General features: G+C 35.5%; 1 protein-coding gene across 6 annotated transcripts in view; it reads right to left on the reverse strand.

Moving 5' to 3' along the window:
• The window catches only part of SDCBP (syndecan binding protein), a 38,625-nt gene that overhangs the window by 10,199 nt on the left and 5,849 nt on the right, over positions 1 to 22,577 (reverse strand). For all 6 annotated transcript variants that reach the window (XM_072804559.1, XM_072804556.1, XM_072804562.1 and 3 more), the window contains 3 exons: positions 8,542 to 8,606; positions 3,126 to 3,204; positions 1,888 to 1,997 (listed from right to left, as the gene is read on the reverse strand). In XM_072804559.1, the coding sequence (XP_072660660.1) occupies positions 1,888 to 1,997; positions 3,126 to 3,204; positions 8,542 to 8,592 (240 nt within the window). In that variant the 5' untranslated portion in view covers positions 8,593 to 8,606. The remainder of the gene's footprint in view (positions 1 to 1,887; positions 1,998 to 3,125; positions 3,205 to 8,541; positions 8,607 to 22,577) is intronic.

Consider the following 22,577-nt stretch of genomic DNA (forward strand, 5'->3'; position numbering starts at 1 on the left):
CCAGCTCAAGGGCAATGGTGTAAAGAATGTGTAGCAGACAAAGGAAGTCATAATACTAACTACAGCCTCGTGATCAAATCACCAATATTTTGGATCCCAGTAGCTATGACTACCTTCTTTGATTATACCCATAAATTATATATATATATATGACACATACATATATATGACAACTTTTTGTTTCCCGCCTACCTCCTTTACCTTTATACACGACTTCTTTATAACAGTGAACTTTATACTTCTGTCTTTAGGTCAAAAATACTCAGCTGGAAATGTGACTACTAAGGGCTAATTAATACTGTACAGTAACTGATATCACAGGCCACTGCCCAGAGATGGTTATGATAACTGGCATTGTCCCATTTTGGGGTTAAGGGTAGGAGGTACTTCATTATATCAGAGATAGTAACTTGCTTGGTTTTGTACCCCCTGCATTAAAAATTACTTTTGTACTTCTAAAAGGTTGTAAAGCAAACAAACAAGAATACCAGAGAAACCACGCATGGGTAGCAAAGCTTAAAATGCTTACCACTCACGGAGTCCCCCATAACAGAAGAAAGTAGGCTGAACCCCAATTTTACCAAGAATTGCATCTTTTAAAGGGCAACCCTGCAGTTATTGCTGTCATTTGAAGTTAAAAAGTATGTGGATATATGTAGTCAAAGGAGTAGGTAGTGCTGGGTATTAAGCTACTATTTGTCAGCTCCAAACCCATGCTTCTAGACTCTACTTGGTGAGGGTAGAGCTTGAACTGTGCAAAATACATATTCCTGATTTCTGGTAAGTATCCACCACAGGAGGCTGGAAGAAGACAAGTGCTTTGTTTCTTTCTGTTACCAGCTTCTATCCAACTGCATGAGCTGTGCCCTTAACCCCTAGTGGCAGCAGTTGATTCCATTCTCCAGCTTCTACTGCCACTTTCAGCACCTGTCTCACTTGCAACCCCTCAGAGGTATCAGTATTGACAGCAGTGGTCCCCTCCCACAAGCTTCTACGTTCTGAAAACTCAAAACTCAAAACCCTTCCCTGTGTCACCCCAGTCCTAGAAGGAGCAGCAACTTTCTGCAATTACATCTTTCTTCAATGTCTGGTTATTCAATTCTTTAACCTTTCTAATTTCTTAAATCATTTCTGTTGACATACCTACTGTCTACCAAATGGGCCTTGAATAATATAAATAAGTTTTCAATAAACAGTTAATAAATAAATGCCAGGTACTATGTTAAGCACTGGGGTTATGGCAACAAGACAGATATGGATCCTGTCTTAATGACTTAACTACAATTATAGTAAGTACTATAAAGTGCTATGGCCTTATAGCAAGGACCTTAGTAAGAAGCTACAAAAAACATTTAAAAGCCTGGAGTTGGGAGGTCTTATAGAAAGCTTTAAACTTCAGAATGTTGAATGTTAAAAGATTATGACCAAAAAAAGATATGACAGACTTGTACTTCAGAAAGACGAATCTAGCAGCAGGTTAGCACTGTTTGATATAAGAAGTTACCAGAGAAAATTTAAGCGATGACTGCAATAATCTATGTTAGAAGTACAGAAACCCTGAAGCAGTTATTATAGGGCTGGAATGGAAAAAGTGAATACAAGAAACCTGAGGAGGACAGAATCACTAAGTCTTAATAACTGACTAAATGCAGAAGACTAAGGAGAATAAACTACTCAAAAGCATCTGGATCTGTAACTCCTAATAAAGTAGAAAAGTGGTAAAAGGTTAAGAGAGAGTAAATCATTTAAGAAGTGATACCCAGAAGGCAATCTAAAATTGAAGAGAGGCCAATGCTAAAGTTATAAATTTGTGAGTTGCCCATGAAGAGGAGAGCTTTTATCTCTAAAATATTATATACAATTCAAAATTAAGTACAGTATACATACCCCCTGAACTGATGCTCCAGGGGCCAAGGCCATATTTGCACGGATTTCTTCATCATTTAAACTCAGGCCCATGTACTGGGACAGCTCCGGATATAGTTTAGGATAGAGATCTAAAATGAATAAATGAATAAAGAAAAAAAAATCAGAATATTTAAAATGAAAACTGTTGTTATTATGGGCTTCTATTTGTGTTAAGAAATTACATGTATTTTATAAAATCTAGAATGAATCTATATTAGTAACTTGGAAAATCATCTCCTTATGTCTATAATGACAATTAGAAATGAGAAATATAGAAAAGGTTTAAATAGTCAAGATAAAAATAATTTTTCTAAATAAATCATCTTCCTACTTTCTTAAAATAAATCTATTTGGTTAGGAATTTCATAAGCATACCACTGATTCTCCACTGCTGAACAACTGACTATAATGTTTATTGTCAACCAGCTACTTTACAACTCAATTAATAAACACTGATTGCTATTAAATGATTCTTCTGAATAAAAAAAGCAAAGCTTATAAGTGTATTTAGTGTCTTATTTAAAAAAAACATTAAACACATTCTAATGAAATCTTAGAAATATATTAAAATATTAACAGTAAATAACTTAGTAGCAAAATTAGTATTTCCAAAAGTGTTTTTATATAATCTGTGACTTAAAATGAACTGTCTAAAAGAATGTTATAAATAGTTATGACTGGCTACAAAAACCTATTTAATACTTTTATTTTAAATCATATTATTTAGGGGTTCTGTCCTAAGTCTCTATAAACTTAGAAGGAAAAGGAACCAAAGAAAAGTATATGGAGACCTAGCAGAAATCCCAGAATTTGGGAAGCTCCCCCAAAAGGAGTTGGCTGGAAATTTCAAAACCCACCCTCATTCCACACAGACGGAGGACAGTTTAGCAAGTTCAAGAGCAGCAGTTTGGGCACAGTGCACATATAGGTTTTCTTCATAAATGAATCAGTCATTAGTTAGGGACTTATGAGAGTTGAGATTTAACTTAATTCACTTAATTCTGACTAAGCTATAAAATCTATCCTTCATGTTCATAGTTCACTTTCTTGGTTAAAGATTATTTTTTGAAGTAAACATTCTTTTACTATTACAAGAACTTTAGCCACATTTTTTATGCTGTAGATTAAAAAAAAAAAATCTTGGATTCCCTATTTCAGTAAGAGAAGGCTTAAACATATTTCAGTTCAAGAAGAATACACCCAAAGTATAAACCTACTTCCATCTTGAGAGATGGGAGCAGAAGCTTCAGACAAAATTGCTGGGTTGGCAGGATTTGCAGAAAAGGCAGTTTGAGCCTGAAAAAGAAAAGAAAATTCTAACAATGCTATATATACACTTGCTTAAAAGTCTTATATAATTTATAAGTTAAATTCAGTATTTCCAAAAAGAAACTAAAACATTGAAGTCTTATTATTCAATAAAGTTTAATTTGGGGGCACCTGGGTGGCTCAGTCAGTTGAGTATCCGACTTCTGATTTCAACTCAGGTCATGATCTCAAGGTTGTGAGATCAAGGTCCATGTGTGCTCCATGCTCAGGGTGGAGTCTACTGGAGGTTTTTTCTCTCCCTCTCCCTCTGCTCCTCCCTACCCCCACTGCTCATGCTCACTCTTTCTCTAAAATAGTTTAATTTTAAACACTTCAACAAGTTTTTCAAAAGAAATCTGCAGGGACACCTGGGTGGCTCAGCAGTTGAGTATCGGCCTTTAGCTCAGGGTGTGATCCTGGAGTCCAGGGATAGAGTCTCGGATAGGGCTCCCTGTGAGGAGCCTGCTTCTCCCTCTGCCTGTGATGTGTGTCTGCCTCTCTGTGTCTCTCATGAATAAATAAGCAAAATCTTAAAAAAAAAAAAAAAAAAAAGGAAATCTGCAAATCTAAAATACATTTCATATTCCAAATATTTTAACACTGTGATATAAAATTTGACTAAGTACCATATAACCAATATTTCATAGTGCTGCAAATTACAAAGTAGCATTTTCAAAATGCATTACAAAATGTATGGCTGCATATTTTAAATTTTCATTATTTTTTTTTTACCAACTACTCTAATAATACTTGCCTAAGGAAAAAGCTCAACCATATTCATACAAGTCACATATCAGAAAAACACCTAAAAATTTAAATACTAAGTTGTTAGTATTTTGCCATTTTGACATATCCCACTGATATAATCTTCATCTTCATTTTAGCAACTATAAGAAAGGAATACACTATACTAAATACAAAAAAATTACAAAGTATGCAAATGCATACTTTATCACTGACATTAAAGAACACTAAAATAATTAATTTGTAACTTAAACAAACTTGTTAAAATCATTTTGCAGCATATATATTTATCAAAATGCTACTCATGCTCAAGTATGCCAGGAACTCCTCTCAGGCTGCCCTTCACAGCCCATGTCACATTAAGTATTCCAAGATGAAATCGTTTTTCCTATATAGATAGATCTGACTTTCTAAAATAGCCATATATCATTTAGAGACAAGATTGCTAAAGCTGTATGGCCAATCTTTAATATCACTTTTTACTTAATTGGAAAAAAATGTGAATTATACTATTATGTTTATAGCCCTGAAATTAATGCCAAGAGTAGTCCCAAAATGCTTGGAGTGATTGATGCTTAATTTAAATAAGTATAGCCTATAAAAGCATTAGATGCTACTTCACTCATTTGGGTTGTAAATGTTCTGACACTGTTATTGCGTCATACTTTAGTATTTATCGTTTTACAATCTGTCACATTCTAAACTGAAATAAAATGCAATAAAAATCTCTATAATTTTAAATAATAGTCCACAGACTCAACGTATATTGAATTTTCAAAGTTCTATCACCAGCTATCAGCTAAAAGTGAGCTAGGAGCCAGTGGATTACTTCTTGGATAATCTTTAAGGAAAAAAAAAAACACTGTTCACTCAAAGAAAATGAACTATCAAGCCATGAAAAGGCATAGAGGAAATTTAAATCACCTTTTCTTAAAAAAGATTTTATTTATTTATTCATGAGAAACACAGAGAGAGGCAGAGACACAGGCAGAGGGAGAAGCAGGCTCCATGCAGGGAGCCTGATGTGGGACTCGATCCTGGGTCTCCAGGATCACACCCTAGGCTGAAGGCAGGTGTAAACTGCTGAGCCACCTAGGGATCCCCTAAATGCACATTATTTAAGTGAAAGAAACCAATCTGAAAAGCCTGAACACCGTATAATTCCAACTCTATGACATTTTGGAAAAGGCAAACTACAGAGACAGTAAAAAGATCAGCAGTTGCCAGAGATGAGTGGGGAGGGAGGGAAGAATAGACAAGAATTTTTAGAGCAGTAGTCTACAGTATGGACCTCTATACGATACTAGACTCTATACAATACTACAATGGTAGCGATATGACATTACACATTTGTCAAAACACCACCAAATATATAACAGCAAGCCTGAACCCTAATGTAAACTATGGACTTTGAGTGGTAAAAATATGTCAATGTATGTTAATCAATTGTGAAAAATGAACCACTCAGGTGAGAATATTAATAGTAGGGGAAGATATGCTAAGTGTGTGTGTTGGGGGGAGGCACAACTAAGATGGAAAGTCTTTTTATCTTCCATTCAATTTTGCTGTGAACCTAAAACTGCTTTAAAAATAGAATGTATTGAGGCGCCCAGACGGTGCACTTGGTTAAGCGCCTGTTTCATCTCAGGTCATGTGACATCAGGATCGTGAGATCAAGCCCCAAGAACTCAATGTGGAGTCTGTTTAAGATTCTCTCTCCCGCCATGTCTCCCTCTCCCTCTGCCTCTCCCCTGCTCAGTCTCCTAAAATAAAAAATAGTAATAAAATGTATTCATTTAAAAAAATTGTTCCTTTTTCCATTGGTTATTTTCTATTCTTTTACTCGTTGCTTACTCGTTGCTTTTGTTCTTATCCAAGGAATACTGAAGTGAGAATATATATAGAAAGCTTACAGTTATATATGTATTATGTAATCTATAGTAAAAACAAAACCAGAAGAAAGATGGTACAACAAGGGCATAAGGACTTTATGCCATTAAATGTGGTAAATTATTTCAGACTTACGTGAAATCTCAAACAATTTTTAAAGAAAAGGAATGGGGTCTCCCAAGGAGCACACGGTTACCACCAAGGCCTGCGTGTGGAGTTAATAGTGTTGACTTCTGCTCACTGTCTTAGAAGACTGAGTCTCTGTTACAACACTGTTTCTAAAAGCTTATTTTATATAGGTGTAACCACCACAGGTTTATGTGAAGGATTCACAATAGAGAGAGATTCAGGGATTTTATGATGCTAAAAGCAACAGCTTTTGTAAAGTAGTTTATAAAATATAGGAGCTGCCAATTCACTGCTGCAATTTAGCTTTGCTGTCATGTACAAGGTCAGAAGATTAGAAAATAAATGCTACCTGTGCAGGGACACCTCAAGAACAAAAATAAACCTAAAATGAAACAACAACAAGAAAAACCAGCCCAAGAGTATAGTGCTGAGGAAGAATATTTTCAAACACCAAAAGAATAAAAACTGATGTTTCTCCCTCCTTATTCATGGTTACATCTCCAAGCAGCTAAAACTTCCTGCTCAGAACATCTATATAACTTGTTTCTCCTTAAAGAGGTCAGTATGTTGTGTTTGTAGCTCTCTTTATTTTCCAAACATATGTCAAAATCAACTTTCCTGGGGCACCTGAGTGGCTCAGTGGTTGAGCGTCTGCCTTTGGTTGTGGTCAAATCCTGGGGTCCTGGGATTGAGTCCCGTATCAAACAGGGAGCCGGCTTCTCCCTCTGCCTATGTCTTTGCCTCTCTCTGCATTTCTCATGAATGAATAAAAATCTTAAAAAAAAATCAACTTTCTCTTTTAAGTTTTAAAAACCAAAAATTTCTGTCAAAGTCAACTATGATTAGAATTCAATTTTATAAAAACCAATAAAGAGGGGATCCCTGGGTGGCGCAGCGGTTTGGCGCCTGCCTTTGGCCCAGGGCGCGATCCTGGAGACCAGGGATCGAATCCCACATCGGGCTCCCCGTGCATGGAGCCTGCTTCTCCCCTCTGCCTATGTCTCTGCCTCTCTCTCTATCTCTCTCTCTGTGACTATCATAAATAAAATAAAATAAAATAAATTAAAAATATATATATATAAAAAACCAATAAAGAACAAAAACAGATTAGTCATTCTTTTAGATTTGTCTGCAGATCCTTATCACTCACTGCTCTGATGTCATATTAATGTCTTGTTATTCTTGAAGGCTACATATTTCAGATAAAAGCTTTTTAAAAACAAAGTATTCTTGTTAGGATGAACTTTGCAGAAATAAAAATGCCATAAGAAAAATACTGACAAAATACTGAAGAAAGAATAGAGCATTTAAGATGACAAATCTCTAAAAATTGAAGCTTCAAAGCCTTTAGCAGCTGAACAGATTTCAGGTTTTACAAACCACATTTTAATGTTCTCAGTGGATTTATGATGGAAAATATGTGTTGATGAACATGTTTACCCAATCACTGCTACAAGGTAACAATTCCAACCATACAACTGCCCCTATTATTGCTGGGTGTTTATACCTTAAAAAGGCCAATTTAGCCTAAAAGACACTTTTATACTTGATGTTGCTTAAGTCTAGATTGCTCACAAGTTTAGGGGCGCCTGCATGTCTCAGTCCATTAATTGACTGCCTTTGGCTCAGGTCCTGATCCCAGGATCCTGGGATCCCATATCAGCCTCCCTGCTCAGCGGGGAGCCTACTTCTCCCTCTCCTCCCTCCTTGAGCTCTCTATCACTATCTCGTTCTCTCTCTAATAAATAAAATCCTTAAAAAAAATAAAGACTTCTCACAAATTTATAATTGATTTTCATTTAGAGTAAACTGGCCAAGGCCTCAAGTAAAAGGATCCTCAGAATAAGAAGCTTTGAAGTACTACAAATTATCCCCAGCTAAAAAGAATAAAAACTTACAAAACAGCAAGACTTGACCCCTATTTCAAACTTTCTTAAGCAGAAGCATCTATCTTGAAAGCTAATACTTACTTGAAGAACTACAAAAAGTTTTTGACTTCATAAAATTAGAAATACTATAATCTCTAACACTCAGACATTTAGAGGATATTCACATGAAATGTCTGCCACTTAAAGGAAATCACTTTCATTGTGCTTTATATTACTTCTAATAGCATTCACCATTTTTATAATTTTTAATTTCTCAGTAAAGGCAAAGAATTATTTTTAAAGATAGGTCCTATCTGAAGATCCAAAGAACTACATACTAATTTTAAATAAAATTATGAGCATCTAAAAAGTTGAAGTGTATTTTACCAACATAAATATATGGTATTTAATTTAAACTTGAGTCTTAAAATCAAGCTATCTTGAGTTTAAGTCCAGTTTTAAAGTAATAATATCCCATATCTATTAATTCATAGTGAAATGAAAAAGAATTGGTAGCTTTTCTGTAACTTTTCAGTCTGCAATTAATAACTTTTTAGTCTGCAATTAATAAACTGAAAAGTTTAATGTAAAAATGAATACATCCACTATTAAGTTTTTTGCTTCACTTCACCTATAAGTAGAATGTGTGACAATGTATATATTAAAGAAAAGCACATAAACAACTTAGACATACCTGAAGAACTTTGTCTACCTTCAGGTCTTCAAGAGATGGGTAGAGAGACATTTTTGCAGATTTTTCTAAAGAAAAAACAAACAAATTTCTGTAACTTTCAAATTTCATTGAAATTTAAATAGTATACATAAACCAGCAATATATATAAACATATGTAAATTTTTAACACAATAAGAAACATTTAAATTGTAGAACACATGGAAAAATATGAACATCTAGCCTACACTAAAAACTGATTACTGGTTACTAAACTACTTCATCCTCCATTACTACTATCAAACTATATCCACTGCAGATTTTAAATTTCCCTTCAAGTAAAAGTCCCTTCATTTCAAAAGTTTAAAAAAATCAAAGAGAATGGTTATCTGACTTACCCTAGCTTACACAAGTGCTTGCAAATGAAAAAAGACTATATCCAAACAAAAACCTAGAAGAGGTCCTATACAATTATCTATGAAATCTCTATCACTGGGGGGGGGGGGGGGAGAGGGAATATATATATATACGTATATATGTATGCACACATCTATTATTATATATGTACTTAGAAAAAATAACTTTTAACAGCAATCGTTAGGAATAGTTTTAATTTTAGGAGACAAATGATACAGATATTAAGGGACTGAGGAATAAGAGAAATTTTTACATTTTAAACATTTCTATACTGCTCAATGTTTTTTAGCAACCATAAATTGCTTTTTGTAAAAATTTACAACAAAGTTCTCAAAGTATTACAAGGCTATGTACTTGAAAATTTTGTTTAGTCCTAACTATGAGATCTGGTACTTCCTTTAAACCCAACAAAATAGAATTTATCTCTAATTGGCATAGGGTATGTCAGAGGTTCTTGAGCTGGCTATCAATGTATTACCTCCCACCTCCCAAATCCACACATTACTGGGGGCTCTGCAAATGGAGCCAGTCCCCTTAAATACTGCTTTGTGGCCAGCTAGCATGAGGTTGCGCTTCGTCAGTGCAAGGAGCTGGAGATACACTGGAGGAGAAAAGGTTTTTCCTTAAAGGTTCTGGGATACCACTCCAGGTAGGCTGCTGCAGTACCTGCTTCTCTAGCATCTTGCCCCTGGCAGAAAACAGCTTTTTAAGCACTCAACTCCTGCCGTGCACAGAACCAACACTGACCCCCACATCTGTTGAGCAGTTTACTAGCATGGTGCCACCTGCAAGGCATCTCCCCATAAGTAGCTTTCCCTAACACTCCTCTCATGTGCACCAAGTTCCAAGGTGCAGCACCCTTCCTGTAGCTGACCTCCACCAGCACTCCAAAGGGAGACTTTCCAGTAAACTAGTTTTGAAAACCAACTTCACCATCCACTGACCAACAGCTGCACTCTCCAACAAGGCCTGGCTTTCAGGCACACAAAGAGTGCCTGGGGTACTCTAACTCAGCCCAGGGGTTAGTAGATACTTATTAAATCTGTCCTATATTCATTAAAGTTCTCTTTACTTTTTACCAACCAATTCCGGTTCATGTTCAGGTTAATAATTCTGTACATTGAACTTTCACTGTTCAAGTTACTATAGTTTCTGTCTCTTAGCTGGATGCTGAATAACACCACTTTTTAAGAAATCTATGTACTTTGGGGGCACCTGGGTGGCACAGTCAGTTAAGCAGCCAACTCTTGGTTTTGGCCCAGGTCATGACTCAGGGTCATGAGATCGAGCCCTACATCCAGTTCCACATTCAGTGCAGAGCCTGCTTGAGATTCTCTTTCCTTCTCCCTCTGCTCCTCCCACTCGTGCACTCCAAAATAAATAAATCTTTTAAAAAATGTATATACTTCACTTCACATACCATAAAACTCACAGTTTTAGAGTATACAATTCTTCAGTTTTAATATATCTACAGTTGTGCACTCATCCCTACCATCTGGTATTAGAACATTTCCATCACTGCCCCCCTCCAAAAAAAAAAAAAAAAAAAACTCTATGCCTATCCATTCTCCCCTCCCTCCAAGTCCAGGCAACTAAAAATTTTTCTGCTTCTTGATTTGCCTATTCTGAACATTTAATCTGGAATTACAGTATATGTGGACTTTTGTGTCTCTTTTTCACCTAGTATAATGCTTTCAAAATTCATCCATGCTATAGTGCATACCAATACTTCACCCCTTTTTATTACGGAATAACATCCGACTATACGGACTTGCTAAATTTTGGGTACCCACTGATCAGTCAGTAACATTTTGGATTTTTACAGCCTTTGACTATCATGAATAATGCTACTAATGACGCTAATGAACATTTACAACCAGTGTTTGTGTAGACATATATATATTTAATTCTCTTGGTTTATAACTAAGAGTAGAGTTGCTGGGTCACATGGTAACTATTTTACTTTTTGAAAAAATGCCAACTGGTTTCCAAAGTGACTGTACCATTTTACATTCCCATCAGCAACATATAAGGGAGAGTTCTAATTTCTCTGTATCTTTGCCATACTTGCTATTGTCTTTTTTATTACAGCCATCCTAGTAGATGTGAAATAGCATCCCACTGTAGTTTTGATTTGTACTTCTCTAATAATCAATGATGTTCAGCATTATTTCATTTGCTTATTGTCCATTTGTATATCTTTGGAAAAATATCAATTCAAATCCTTTGTCTGCTCTTCTCTCCTTCCCTTCTTTCTTTCTTGCCTAATTTTCCTGGGCTAGAACCTCCAATAAAATGCCAAATAAACAATGGCCTGATACAGGGGCACCTGGACAGCTCAGTCAGTTAAGCGGTTAAGTGTCTGCCTTCCACTCAGGTCATGATCTTGCTCAGGTCATGATCCTGGGATCCTGGGATCAAGCCCTGCATCAGGCTTCCCTGCTCAGTGAGGAGTCTGCTCCCCCCTCTCCCTCTTATCCATGCTCGTGCTCTCCCCTCTTTCTCAAATAAATAAAATCTTTTTTTAAAAAAAAATGGCCTGATACAGTTTTTAAGGAGAAAACAGGGCTTACATATGTGAATAAAATGCAAATTCGTGAGAAAATACAGTAAGAAATGGTTTAATTCCATTAATTCAGGGAAACAAAATGCAGTAACCTTTCTGTGTCTCAAAAAATCATTAAGCTTCCCCCTGTAAACATGTTTTATTTACATTTCCAACCATTTTATCAGTATCATAAAATTATTTTAAATTCACTGGAACAAATGTTGGCTTTTTTTTTAATTTTTTTTTTAATTTTTATTTATTTATGATAGTCAGAGAGAGAGAGAGAGAGAGAGGCAGAGACATAGGCAGAGGGAGAAACAGGCTCCATGCACCGGGAGCCTGATGTGGGATTCGATCCGGGGTCTCCAGGATCGCGCCCTGGGCCAAAGGCAGGCGCCAAACCGCTGCGCCACCCAGGGATCCCCAAATGTTGGCTTTTAATGTAGTACTATTTCTATTTTAGGTTTCTACTTTTACTTCTGCCACTGGTCACATACAAGATCCCCTTTTCCTCATGAAAAGTGAATTGGATGAGTAAATTTCAAAAATCAGTGAGTTTTCTCAAACATTTCCCTCATAAAGCTTTTCCTTAAATATTAACTGAAGTTGTCTGAACAACCCTGAGGTCACTCATTTCCTAAAAATTACTTCATGCTCATACAAATATTCAAACTCCATCCCAGAAAAGAAATGGGCTTTTCAGACATTTTTTAAATAAAAAGTATCATCACAACTTACACTTTTTAAAAAATTTAGTTTCAGGATTGTTCGAAGTATGTGACCTTAATCAACTCTCATTATTTTTCTAAGGTACGAAGGATTCCTCAACGATTTTACTTCACAAACTATTTTTGTGGCTTCATTTCACATAATTTCTTTCTAAACATTACAACATTCTAGCTGCAACAGCCTTCTATTTCTTTTTTTTCCTAAATTTTTAATTTAAATTCAATTTGCCAACATATAACATCCAGTGCTCATCCCATCAAGCGCCCTCCTTAGTGACCCTCACCCAGTTACCCCACCCCCCCACCCCCGCCCACCTCCCCTCCACCCTTTGTTTCCCAGCTACTTCCCATCCTGGTCAAGTGCTTCTGTGCCCCCTATCTTTGCAAAAGCTGCTTCCTCTTCCCAAAATCCCTTTTGAGGACTTCTCTTTCAAAACCCCAGTCAAGAGCTACTTCTGTGAGGACACCTTTGATGACCTCAACCTAACAGGTTTCTCTAACATCAGCAGCTTCACTCTCCCTGTTATACAGCTAAGTTTATGTTTCTCTGGTCCTTGAAATCAAGGCCTTTAATTTCTTATTTCCCTAGCATAATTCCTTATCCTAAAACAAGTCAAATATTTACTAAATTTTGATCAATATTGCCAAAACAGCAGTAAACAAGATATCTTTCAAACATTCATTGAAAAGTTCAAATTTTCTTATCTTTCCAGTCTACATCTTTGAATACAAACTGTTAAAAGCTTTCTGGGAGAATAATAAATTCTTGTATTATTTTTCTTAAGGGTTCCATTAAGTAGGAGTGAGTTCATCTTTGATCTAATGTCAAAAACAATTAGCCCTTTTTTAAGAACTACCAAACTACCTTTGAAAAATCCTTTCAAGTACGGTTGGAATTTCAGAATGACCAATAATGAGATTCAAAGGGATTGTGAAAATAATTCTATTATATCAGTATGTGAACTCGCATTTTACTTTCACTTAAAACTCCTCTCACACACTATTATTGTACTGACTACAGAATTTTGCTACTAGGCCTCCCCTTCAGCTGACTGAGAATCAATAATAAGGTATAGATCCCAGTGACCCTGAAATTAGTAGGCAAAACATCTTGCCATCTACTCTACCAGAGTTTGAGCACATTCCTGACTGTAAAGCTTTGTTTCACTGGTCTAATTCCTGGAAAGAAGTGGTCTCCACTTACCCCTAGACTAGGTTTGGCCCATTCTAAACTCTCTCCATGCGTAATGAAAAACCTCTGCACCCAGTGCACCACTAGGCCTTAGGAAATAACCCCTAAATTAGTTTCTACTAAAATGTTTCTCAGAGCTTGGAACACTTTCAGGGTTTGTTTAGAACATCTAAAAATAAAAAAAATACCTGACTATTCTGAGTATCAACTTTCCTATTTGGCTCTCCCATATCCTCAGGGCAATGTCAGGGTAGCTTCCTTAGAGTCTTTACATATGTGCAGACTAAAAGCCTCCATAACTCAAATACCATATGTTATATTTTGGAACATCTAGTTAATTTGCTTCTTAGATGCTATACTCTGGCAAATGAGGTAAGAAACATACTAGTAAAGCTTTCCAGATAATATCACCTGGAATGGCAATGCATATCATTTTCTGAGTTGCTGACCGCATTCCCTCAATAAAACCAACTACGAAAACTGGTCTTTTTTAAAATGACATGTGATTGTTTAAGTTAAAATAGTATTTGTTTAATCCCAGCTGTTAAAAAAAAATCATAGGATAATAAAAATTCGGGACTGCAGAATCAGTAATCTTAAAGTGCAATACAACACATCCGGTACTCTAGCTTTTGTAGCTGCTGCCCAAAGATAACTCCTTGACTGCCTGGCTCTGGTGGCCAGTAAGGCTTAAATTCATCAATCCCATAAGACTATAAGAAACAGAAACAGTTGTTAACAGGCTATCTTCCCCAAGGCACAACACAGAGACAGCGGACTGAAATAAATGCACCTCCAGTTTTTCTATGAAAGAAGTCTATTAGCTTATCCTCATAGCTATAGCCTGAGGAATAGGCTTCTAATTAAACACACATCTAAGAGCTGACTACAATACTCTCCAAAGACTGAGAAGGCCAGTGGGTGCCTCTCCTTTGCCCCCTACCAAGTCTTTGGTGTCTCCAAGACAGAAGCTAGTGTACAGGCCTGGCACACAAAATGTTTCCCATAGGGCACATCCCTGGATAAACAGGCTTTGGTAGTGAGGAAGCCTGTATTCACAGGTTCCACAGTACTATAACAAAACAAAACAAAACCAAGTGAACTATCACCCTAGGGCACAACACAGAATGGACCGACAGAAGTCTTTCCCTCAAAGAGGTATTTTGCATACATTAAAAGCTGCTGCCTGAGGTCCCTGAATCTAAGTGTTGACTAAGATCCTCCCCTTTGGAACACTGACAGATCTTAGCACACCTTCAACTACTGGGAGCAACTAAGAATAAAGTAGGCTGTTTGGACAATTAAAAAAGTATGAGACAACCAAGAACTCAGATGATGAAGTTCATCTCTTAAGTGAGGTGTGTCACTCAAGACAGAGAGATGACTTAATCTAATCAATGAAATCAATAGAAAGTAAAATAAAGAAACAAAGGAATATTTCAAGTAAGAACAAAATAAAACCTGAGTAAAAGACCTTAGTGATATGGAGATAAACAATTCACCTGATAGTTCGAAATAGCAGTCAATATATATGCTCACTTGGCTCAGAGAACAAATGATGAAAAAAGTGAAAATTTCAAAAGAAAATACAAGAAAATACCAAGCAAATATCACAGAACTGAAAAATACAATAATTTAACTGAGAAATACAATAGAAGGATTCAAGAACAGACTAAATGCAGTAGAACAAAAAAAAAAAAGAAAAGAAAAGGAAAGGAGAGCAAAAGCAAAGATAGCATAAGAGACTAACAGGACATCAAGTAAACAAACATCCTCATTATAAAGGTCCCAAAGGAAGAAGAGGAAAAGGGGCAAAAATTTTAAATTTGACAAAATAATGGCTAAAAAAATTCTCTAAATTGAAGAAGGAAACAGATATCCAAGTCCAGGAAGTCCATAAAGTTCCAAATAAAATGAACCCAAAGAGACCCACATCAAAACACATTATAATCTAATGTCGAAAGTTAAAAGAGAGAAAGAATCTTAAAAGCAGGAAAAGCTTGTTCGGTACAACTTGTTATGTACAAAGGAACCTCCATAAGACTTTACGCACACTTTTTAGCAGAAACCTTGCAGCCCAGAAGAAGTCGCATAATACAAAGAAAAAAACTGCCACTAAGTATACTCTACTCAGTAAAATTGTCCTTTAGAATTGAAGGAGAGATAAGTTTTCCAGACAAGTGAAAGCTAGATGAGAATGACAAGAAACCAAAGGAAGCTAATTTTAGGAAAGCATAAGAAAATACGAATCTCACTGGTAAAAATAAATATATTGTAAAATTCAGAATAATCTAGTTCCATAAAGAGGCAATCACTTACAAAGCTAGTATGAATGTTAAAAAACAAAAATAAAAATAACTTTAAGTACAAGAGGGGTGCCTGGGTGGCTCAGTCGGTTATTTGTCTGCCTTCAGCTTGGGTCATGATCCAGGGTCCTAGGATCAAGTCCTGCGTCAGCCTTCCCTGCTGTGTGAGGAACCCGCTTCTCCCTCTCCCTCTGTCCACTGTCATACTCTGTCAGATGGATGAATAAAATCTTTAAAAAAAAAACAAAACACTTATTTCTTAAGATTTTATTTATTTATTCATGAAAGACATGGGGGCGGGAGGGGGGGGGGCAAAGACATAGGCAGAGAGAGAAGCAGGCTCCATGCAGGGAGCCTGATGTGGAACTTGATCCCAGGACTTCAGGATCACACCCTAGGCTAAAGGCAGGCTCTAAACCGCTGAGCCACCCAGCGATCCCCAACACAAAACTTTAAGTGTAATAACTTGCTGAGGAATACAGAAGATAAAAATTATATAAATTGTGACATTAAAAATATAAAAGGAAAAAAGAATAAAAATGTAGAGATAAGGATGCTCACTCTTGCCACTTTTACTCAATACAGGATTGGAAGTTCTACCCAGAGCAAGTAGGCAAGGAAAAAAAAAAAAAAGGCATCAAAATTGGAAAAGAGGAAAGCTGAAACTGTCCCTGTATGTGGGTGATATTTTATCTATAGAAAACCCTAAAAACTCCACCAAGAAAACTGTTTTTTTTTTAATTTTTTTTTAATTTTTATTTATTTATGATGTCACAGAGAGAGAGAGAGAGAGGCAGAGACATAGGCAGAGGGAGAAACAGGCTCCATGCACTGGGAGCCCGATGTGGGATTCGATCCCAGGTCTCCAGGATCACGCCCTGGGCCAAAGGCAGGCACTAAACCGCTGCGCCACCCAGGGATCCCAAGAAAACTGTTTGAACTAATAAACAAGCTCAGTAGAACTGTAGGATAAAAAAAAAAGAAATCAATGTACAAAAGCATCTGTGCTTCTACATCCTAATAAGCTAAAACAAAAAAATTAAAATAATTCCATTCACAAATGCATCTAATGATAAAGAATAAGATATTTAAGCATAAATTTAATCAAAGAGATGAAAGATCTATAAACTGAAACCATAAGACAATGCTGAAAAAAACTGAATACAAATAAATGAAAAGATAGTCTGTGTTCATGGACTGGAAGAATTAACACTGTTAAAATGTCCATACTTCCCAAAGCAATCTACATATTTAATGCAATCTCTACAAAAACTCCAATAGCATTTTCAAAGAACTAGAATAAAGAATCCTAAAATTTGTATGGAACCTCAAAAGACTCTATAAACAGCCAAAGCACTCTTGAAAGAACAATGCTGGAGGCATCACACTTCCAGATTTTAAACTACGTTACAAAGCTACAGTAATCAAAAGGGAATGCTACTGGCATAAAAACAGACACGCAGATCAATGGGAGAGAAAAGAATCCAGGAATAAACCCACATATATGCGGTCAATTAACTTATGACAAAGTTGTCAAGAATATACAATGAAGACAGTCTTTTTAATGAATAGTGCTGTGAAAAATGGACAGACACATGCAACACAATGAAACTGGACCATTATCTTACACCATACACAAAATTCAACTCAAAATGTATTAAAAGACTTGAACATAAGGCCTAACAATCCCTAGAAAAAAGATATGGATGCTAAGTTTCTTGACATTTGTCTCTGTGAGATTTTTTTAGATGTATATTTAAAACTAATATGTTATAGATCTATTACATCTTAATTTTTAAAAATTTGAAAAATTAAAAAACATACTGTTGGAATAAAAGCCAAGTTTAGTTTCAGCTCTGTCAAGAACTTAAGCTTCTTTCCAGGGTCTCAATTTAATGTATGATACAGTAAATCAACAAAGTATCTATTCTGTAAGGCAAAAGACTTAGAACACAGTTTTTCTTTAAATAGCCGTCATTATATGCTATATTCCTGGAACTCTTCAATAGCAATGGGTTTGAATGTTCTAGTTCCATAAATTATTTTCAAAGGAACACCACATCAAACCATTCCCTTATTTAAACATAGAAGACTAATTAGCTTCAATAATACGTTAAATTAGCACAAGAAACAACAAATGCACATCAGGAAAGTAATCTAAAGTAAAGTCCTACCTGTCCCCTTAATCCAAAGGGGACACATTCCAAGACCCCCCAGTGGATATCTAAATTAGGGATAGTACTGAAACTATATATATTATGCTTTTTCCTGCACATATATACATATGATAAAATTTAAGTTACAGTTAGGTAGAGTAAGAAATTAATAATAGCTAACAATAAAACAAATACTGCGAAACTTGTATGAATGTGTTCTCTAAATATCTTACTATACTGTACCTGCCCTTCTTATGATGATATTAGAGATACAATGATGAGATGAAGTGAGGTAAATGACATAGGCATTGTGACCTAGTGTTAGGCTACTACTGACTTTCTGATGATACATCAGAAAGGGGATCATCAGCTTCCAGACCACAGTTGACCATGCAGATAAGGGGGAACTACTATACTAACATATAATAGCAAATTAAAAATCACATTAAGGCCCTAAAATAGGATTTCTTCAAGTTTAAAGTCCGTTAAGTATAAACTAGAAATGTTAATAAAGATTCTGGAGTCCTAGCCCAGAAACTAAAACAATCAAGTCTAGACCAAGGTTCAGAAATCTGTCCTCAACCCTTTGTATACTATCAGGGTCCAATGGACCCATTTTGAGTTCCTTCTTTTTAGCATTCTATTTAGTGACTTTTATTCTTTCTTATAAATCTTTCCAAAGAAAAAAAAAGAAAGAAAAACCTTTAAATGTAGTAAAATCACTCGATCTGATAAGAGTTCAACTGGACTTTTTCATAAACCTAACATCTGTTATAGGATTTTAGTGAATTTATTTTCCTCCACCTTGAAATACCTTTCTATTTCATCAATTCAGAATTACATCAGAATTCATCAGTAGGGATCCCTGGGTGGCTCGGCGGTTTAGCGCCTGACTTTGGCCTGGGGCGTAGGTTAGTCCTGTATTTCCGGGATAGAGTCCCACACATCGGGCTCCCTGCATGGAGCCTGCTTCTCCCTCTGGCTGTTTATCTGTCTCTCTCTCTCTCTTTCATGAATAAATAAATACAGTCTTAAAAAAAAAAAAAAAAAGAATTCATCAGTTATTTGCAACTATGCTAAGAAACTAAAATAACAAAAAAATAAGATCACCCAGAATGATGCAACAGTGAAATACTGCATTCTTTCATCCTTCAGTTTGTACTACCCAAAGTACTGCATCTTCTTTCAAGAACATATAAACTCTGAAGACACTATATGTGTAGCTTGTTTTCCAAAGTGTTCCTTAAATACTTGGAATTTTTCCATTTTTCACCCATGATGGCAGAGAATAGGAAACTGAAGGAGGAAGACATTTATGAGACAAATCAGAATACAAGTAACTGTATGCTAGATTCTTATGATAACGAGGAAACCGATCATATACGCAAATCACAGACTATGAATTTTCAGACCATGATGATCTCCTAATTAAAGTTTTTCAAGTTTAATAAGTAAACATACCTGTAATTAATAAAAGAAATAAAATTTTTCACTCATTCAAAAGAACATTATCATGCAACATTTTGAAACCAGTCCCTCGATCCTTTTTACTAAATAAAATATTACCATATTTTATTCCCTTATATTTATAGACCAAAATTTACTTGATAATGGATTTTAAGTGGCCAAATGAAGGTTGGTGTTTAAACAAAGATGACTGGGAAAAAAACAGTAATGTAATGAAAAATTTTTAAAGTCATCACACTGGTTATTCTAATTGGTTTATAATATATAGATGAAAATTCTCTGCAAACATAGAAGAAAAAGGGTCAACCTTGCCATAAAATCATAAGCCATTAAAATTTGTAAAAGTACTACATTTTGGAAATACAAGTCCAAAGTACCAGATGGTAACAAGAGAATCTATTAGAGATGTATATGAAATCTAGTATCAGTATTGTAGTTTGACAACCAAGTTCATGAAGGAGAACCATATGTAATGATAAACTATAACATATCAGAGATGTATTTGACCTGGGAACAATAAAAGAGGGACGTGCTAATTTCACACGTGCCAACTGATGAGCAATTAGTTGTACTCAAAAAGATGTTGCCCATTTCAGCTATATATACTTTCAAATCCAGGAAATTTAGAATAAAAATGTGGGTTTCTTGAGGTACTAGGGTAGCTCAGTCTGTTAAGCAGGCAACTCTTGATTTCAGCTCAGGTCATTATCTCAGGGTCATTAGAGTGAGCCCTGCATTAGGCTCTGCACTCAGCGCAGATGCGCTGCTTGAGATGCTCTGATCTCCTCCTTCTGTCCCTGCCCATCCAGCTCATGGTATAAATAAATTTAAAAATCTTTAAAAACAGAAAAACAACAAAAACCTATGGGTTTCTTGTGTTCCAGTTGTTACTTAAATTGTATTTCTGGCAAAACTGTGCTTCAACCGTCCCTTTACCATCACTTTGGCAAATTTTTCTGAAGATGAACTAAAATATATAAAAAAAAGAAGTGTCCATTGGGCTCAGATGGTAAATGGTGATGACTATGTTTTATGGTACACTAAGCATTCTAGATGATTCATAAATGTCGTCGATGAACTCACTGTGATAAAGTCAACAGCTGTCTATAGCAATGGTTCTCAAATTTGGCTAATCATCAGATCAGAATTACCTGGGCACAAGTTAAAAATAGCTTCCCAGGCTGACACAGATTTCATGGAAGGACTTAGGAACTCTTTAATAATTAGCCAGGGAAATTCTCATGATAAGCCATTGTGAAATGTGGCCATATGAAATATACTATTAAGCAGAATACTTTCCTCTTACCCATAAGGTTCCACTTCTGACCTATTGGACTGGCAAAACTCCAAAGTGTGACAACAGACTTCGATAGTAAGGTTTTTTAAGACACTCATATATTACTCATGGAAGTACAATTCCCATACAAAGTAAGTTTGCAGTATCTATCAAAATTATGAAAACAGATACCCTCCAACCCTGCAGCATCCAGTCCACAAATATATTTGCACATAAAAAGCGACATATGTAAAAGCTTATTCTTGAAGAACCAACTGCAATAGCAAAATACTTCAAAGAAGGAAGTTCTATATACATAAAAATAGAAAGGTCTAAAATAACATTAAAAAACAAAGCATGTTTTAGAGAGCAGTATATAAACATGCTAATATTTGTCTTACAAGCAAGAGGGAACTTAAAGATCTAGAAAAAGTACAAACTAAACCTAAAGCTAGCAGAAGTAAGGAAGTCATAAAGACTAAAGATAAATGAACTAGAAGATAAATGAACTAGAAAATAGAGGAAAACAACAACAATCAATGAAACCAAAACATGATCTGAGAAAAAAAGAAACAAAATCGACAAACCTTTTGTTAGCCAAAGACAGAAAAAGTCAAAATACTAAAATGAGAAATGGGAATATGCACATTGATTCTACAGAAATTATGACAGTACTATGAATGACTGTACACCAAAGTATTGTATAACCTAGATTAAATGGACAAATTCCAAGAAATATAAAGCCTACCAAAACTAAATCACAAATAAATTAAAAATCTCAATATACCTATAACTACTGACAAGACTGAATCAGTAATCAAATATCTCCCAACAAATAAAAGCCATAAACCTTAAGCTTCCTTGGTGAATTCTTCTAAACATTTAAAAAAGATTACCAATCCTTCTTAAAATTTGGCAAAAGTTGAAGGGAATATTTCCTAACCTATTCTATGAAGACAGCATTAACCTGATATCCAAGTCAGTCACTCCCAGAAAGAAAACTACGGACCAATATCCCTTATGAACACTGCAAAAAATCTTCAAAATACTAGCAAATGGAATTCAATAGCACATTAAAGGATTATACATCTTTTAACCAGTGGGATTTATTTCTGGAATACAAGGATGGTTCAACGTACAAATAACTGATCAATATAATAGGCTGCATCAACAAAATAAAGGGAAATAAAACACATGATCATCTCCATTGATGCAGAAAAAAACATTTGATAAAATTCAACAACCTTTTATGAAAAAACACTCAACAAATTAGGAATAGAAGATAATTACATCTACATAATAAAAGCCACATATGAAAAACCCACACCAAAAACTCAATGATGAAGACTGACTGTTTTTCCTCTAAGATCAGAAACAAGGCAAAGAAACCCACTTTTACCATTTCTATTCAACATATTACTGGAAGTTCTAGCCAGAGTAGTTGGGCAAAAATAAGAAATAAAAAGCATCCAAATTGAAAAATAAGTAAAATGATCTGTGCAGATTATTTGATTTACATGTTTAAGGTTTAGAAAACTATAAAGATGTCACAAAGAAAAAGCTGTTAGAACTAATAAATTCAGCAATGTAGCAGGGTATAGTCAATGCACAAAATCAGTTTATTTCTATACATGAAAAATAATCTGAAAATTGTTACTATTTTACAATAGCTTCAAAAAGAATACTTACAAATTAACAAATGTGTTAATTTAATCAAGGAGGTGAATGAAAGGCTTGTACAATGAAAACTATAGGGGTAACTGGGTGGCTCAGTTGGTTAAGTATACAATCTTGATTTTGGTTCAGGTCCTAATCTCAAGGTTATGAGATTGAGTCAGGTCAGATTCTGCACTCAGCAGGGCGTCTGCTTAAGATTCTCTTCCTCTCCCTTCGCCCCCACCCTACCCCACCCCACTGCCTGTGCTCATGCCCATGCTCTCTCAAATAAATCATTTTAAAAAAAATTACAA

The sequence above is a fragment of the Canis lupus genome, chromosome 28, assembly GCF_048164855.1.
Source record: "Canis lupus baileyi chromosome 28, mCanLup2.hap1, whole genome shotgun sequence".
Taxonomy (NCBI): Eukaryota; Metazoa; Chordata; class Mammalia; order Carnivora; family Canidae; genus Canis; species Canis lupus.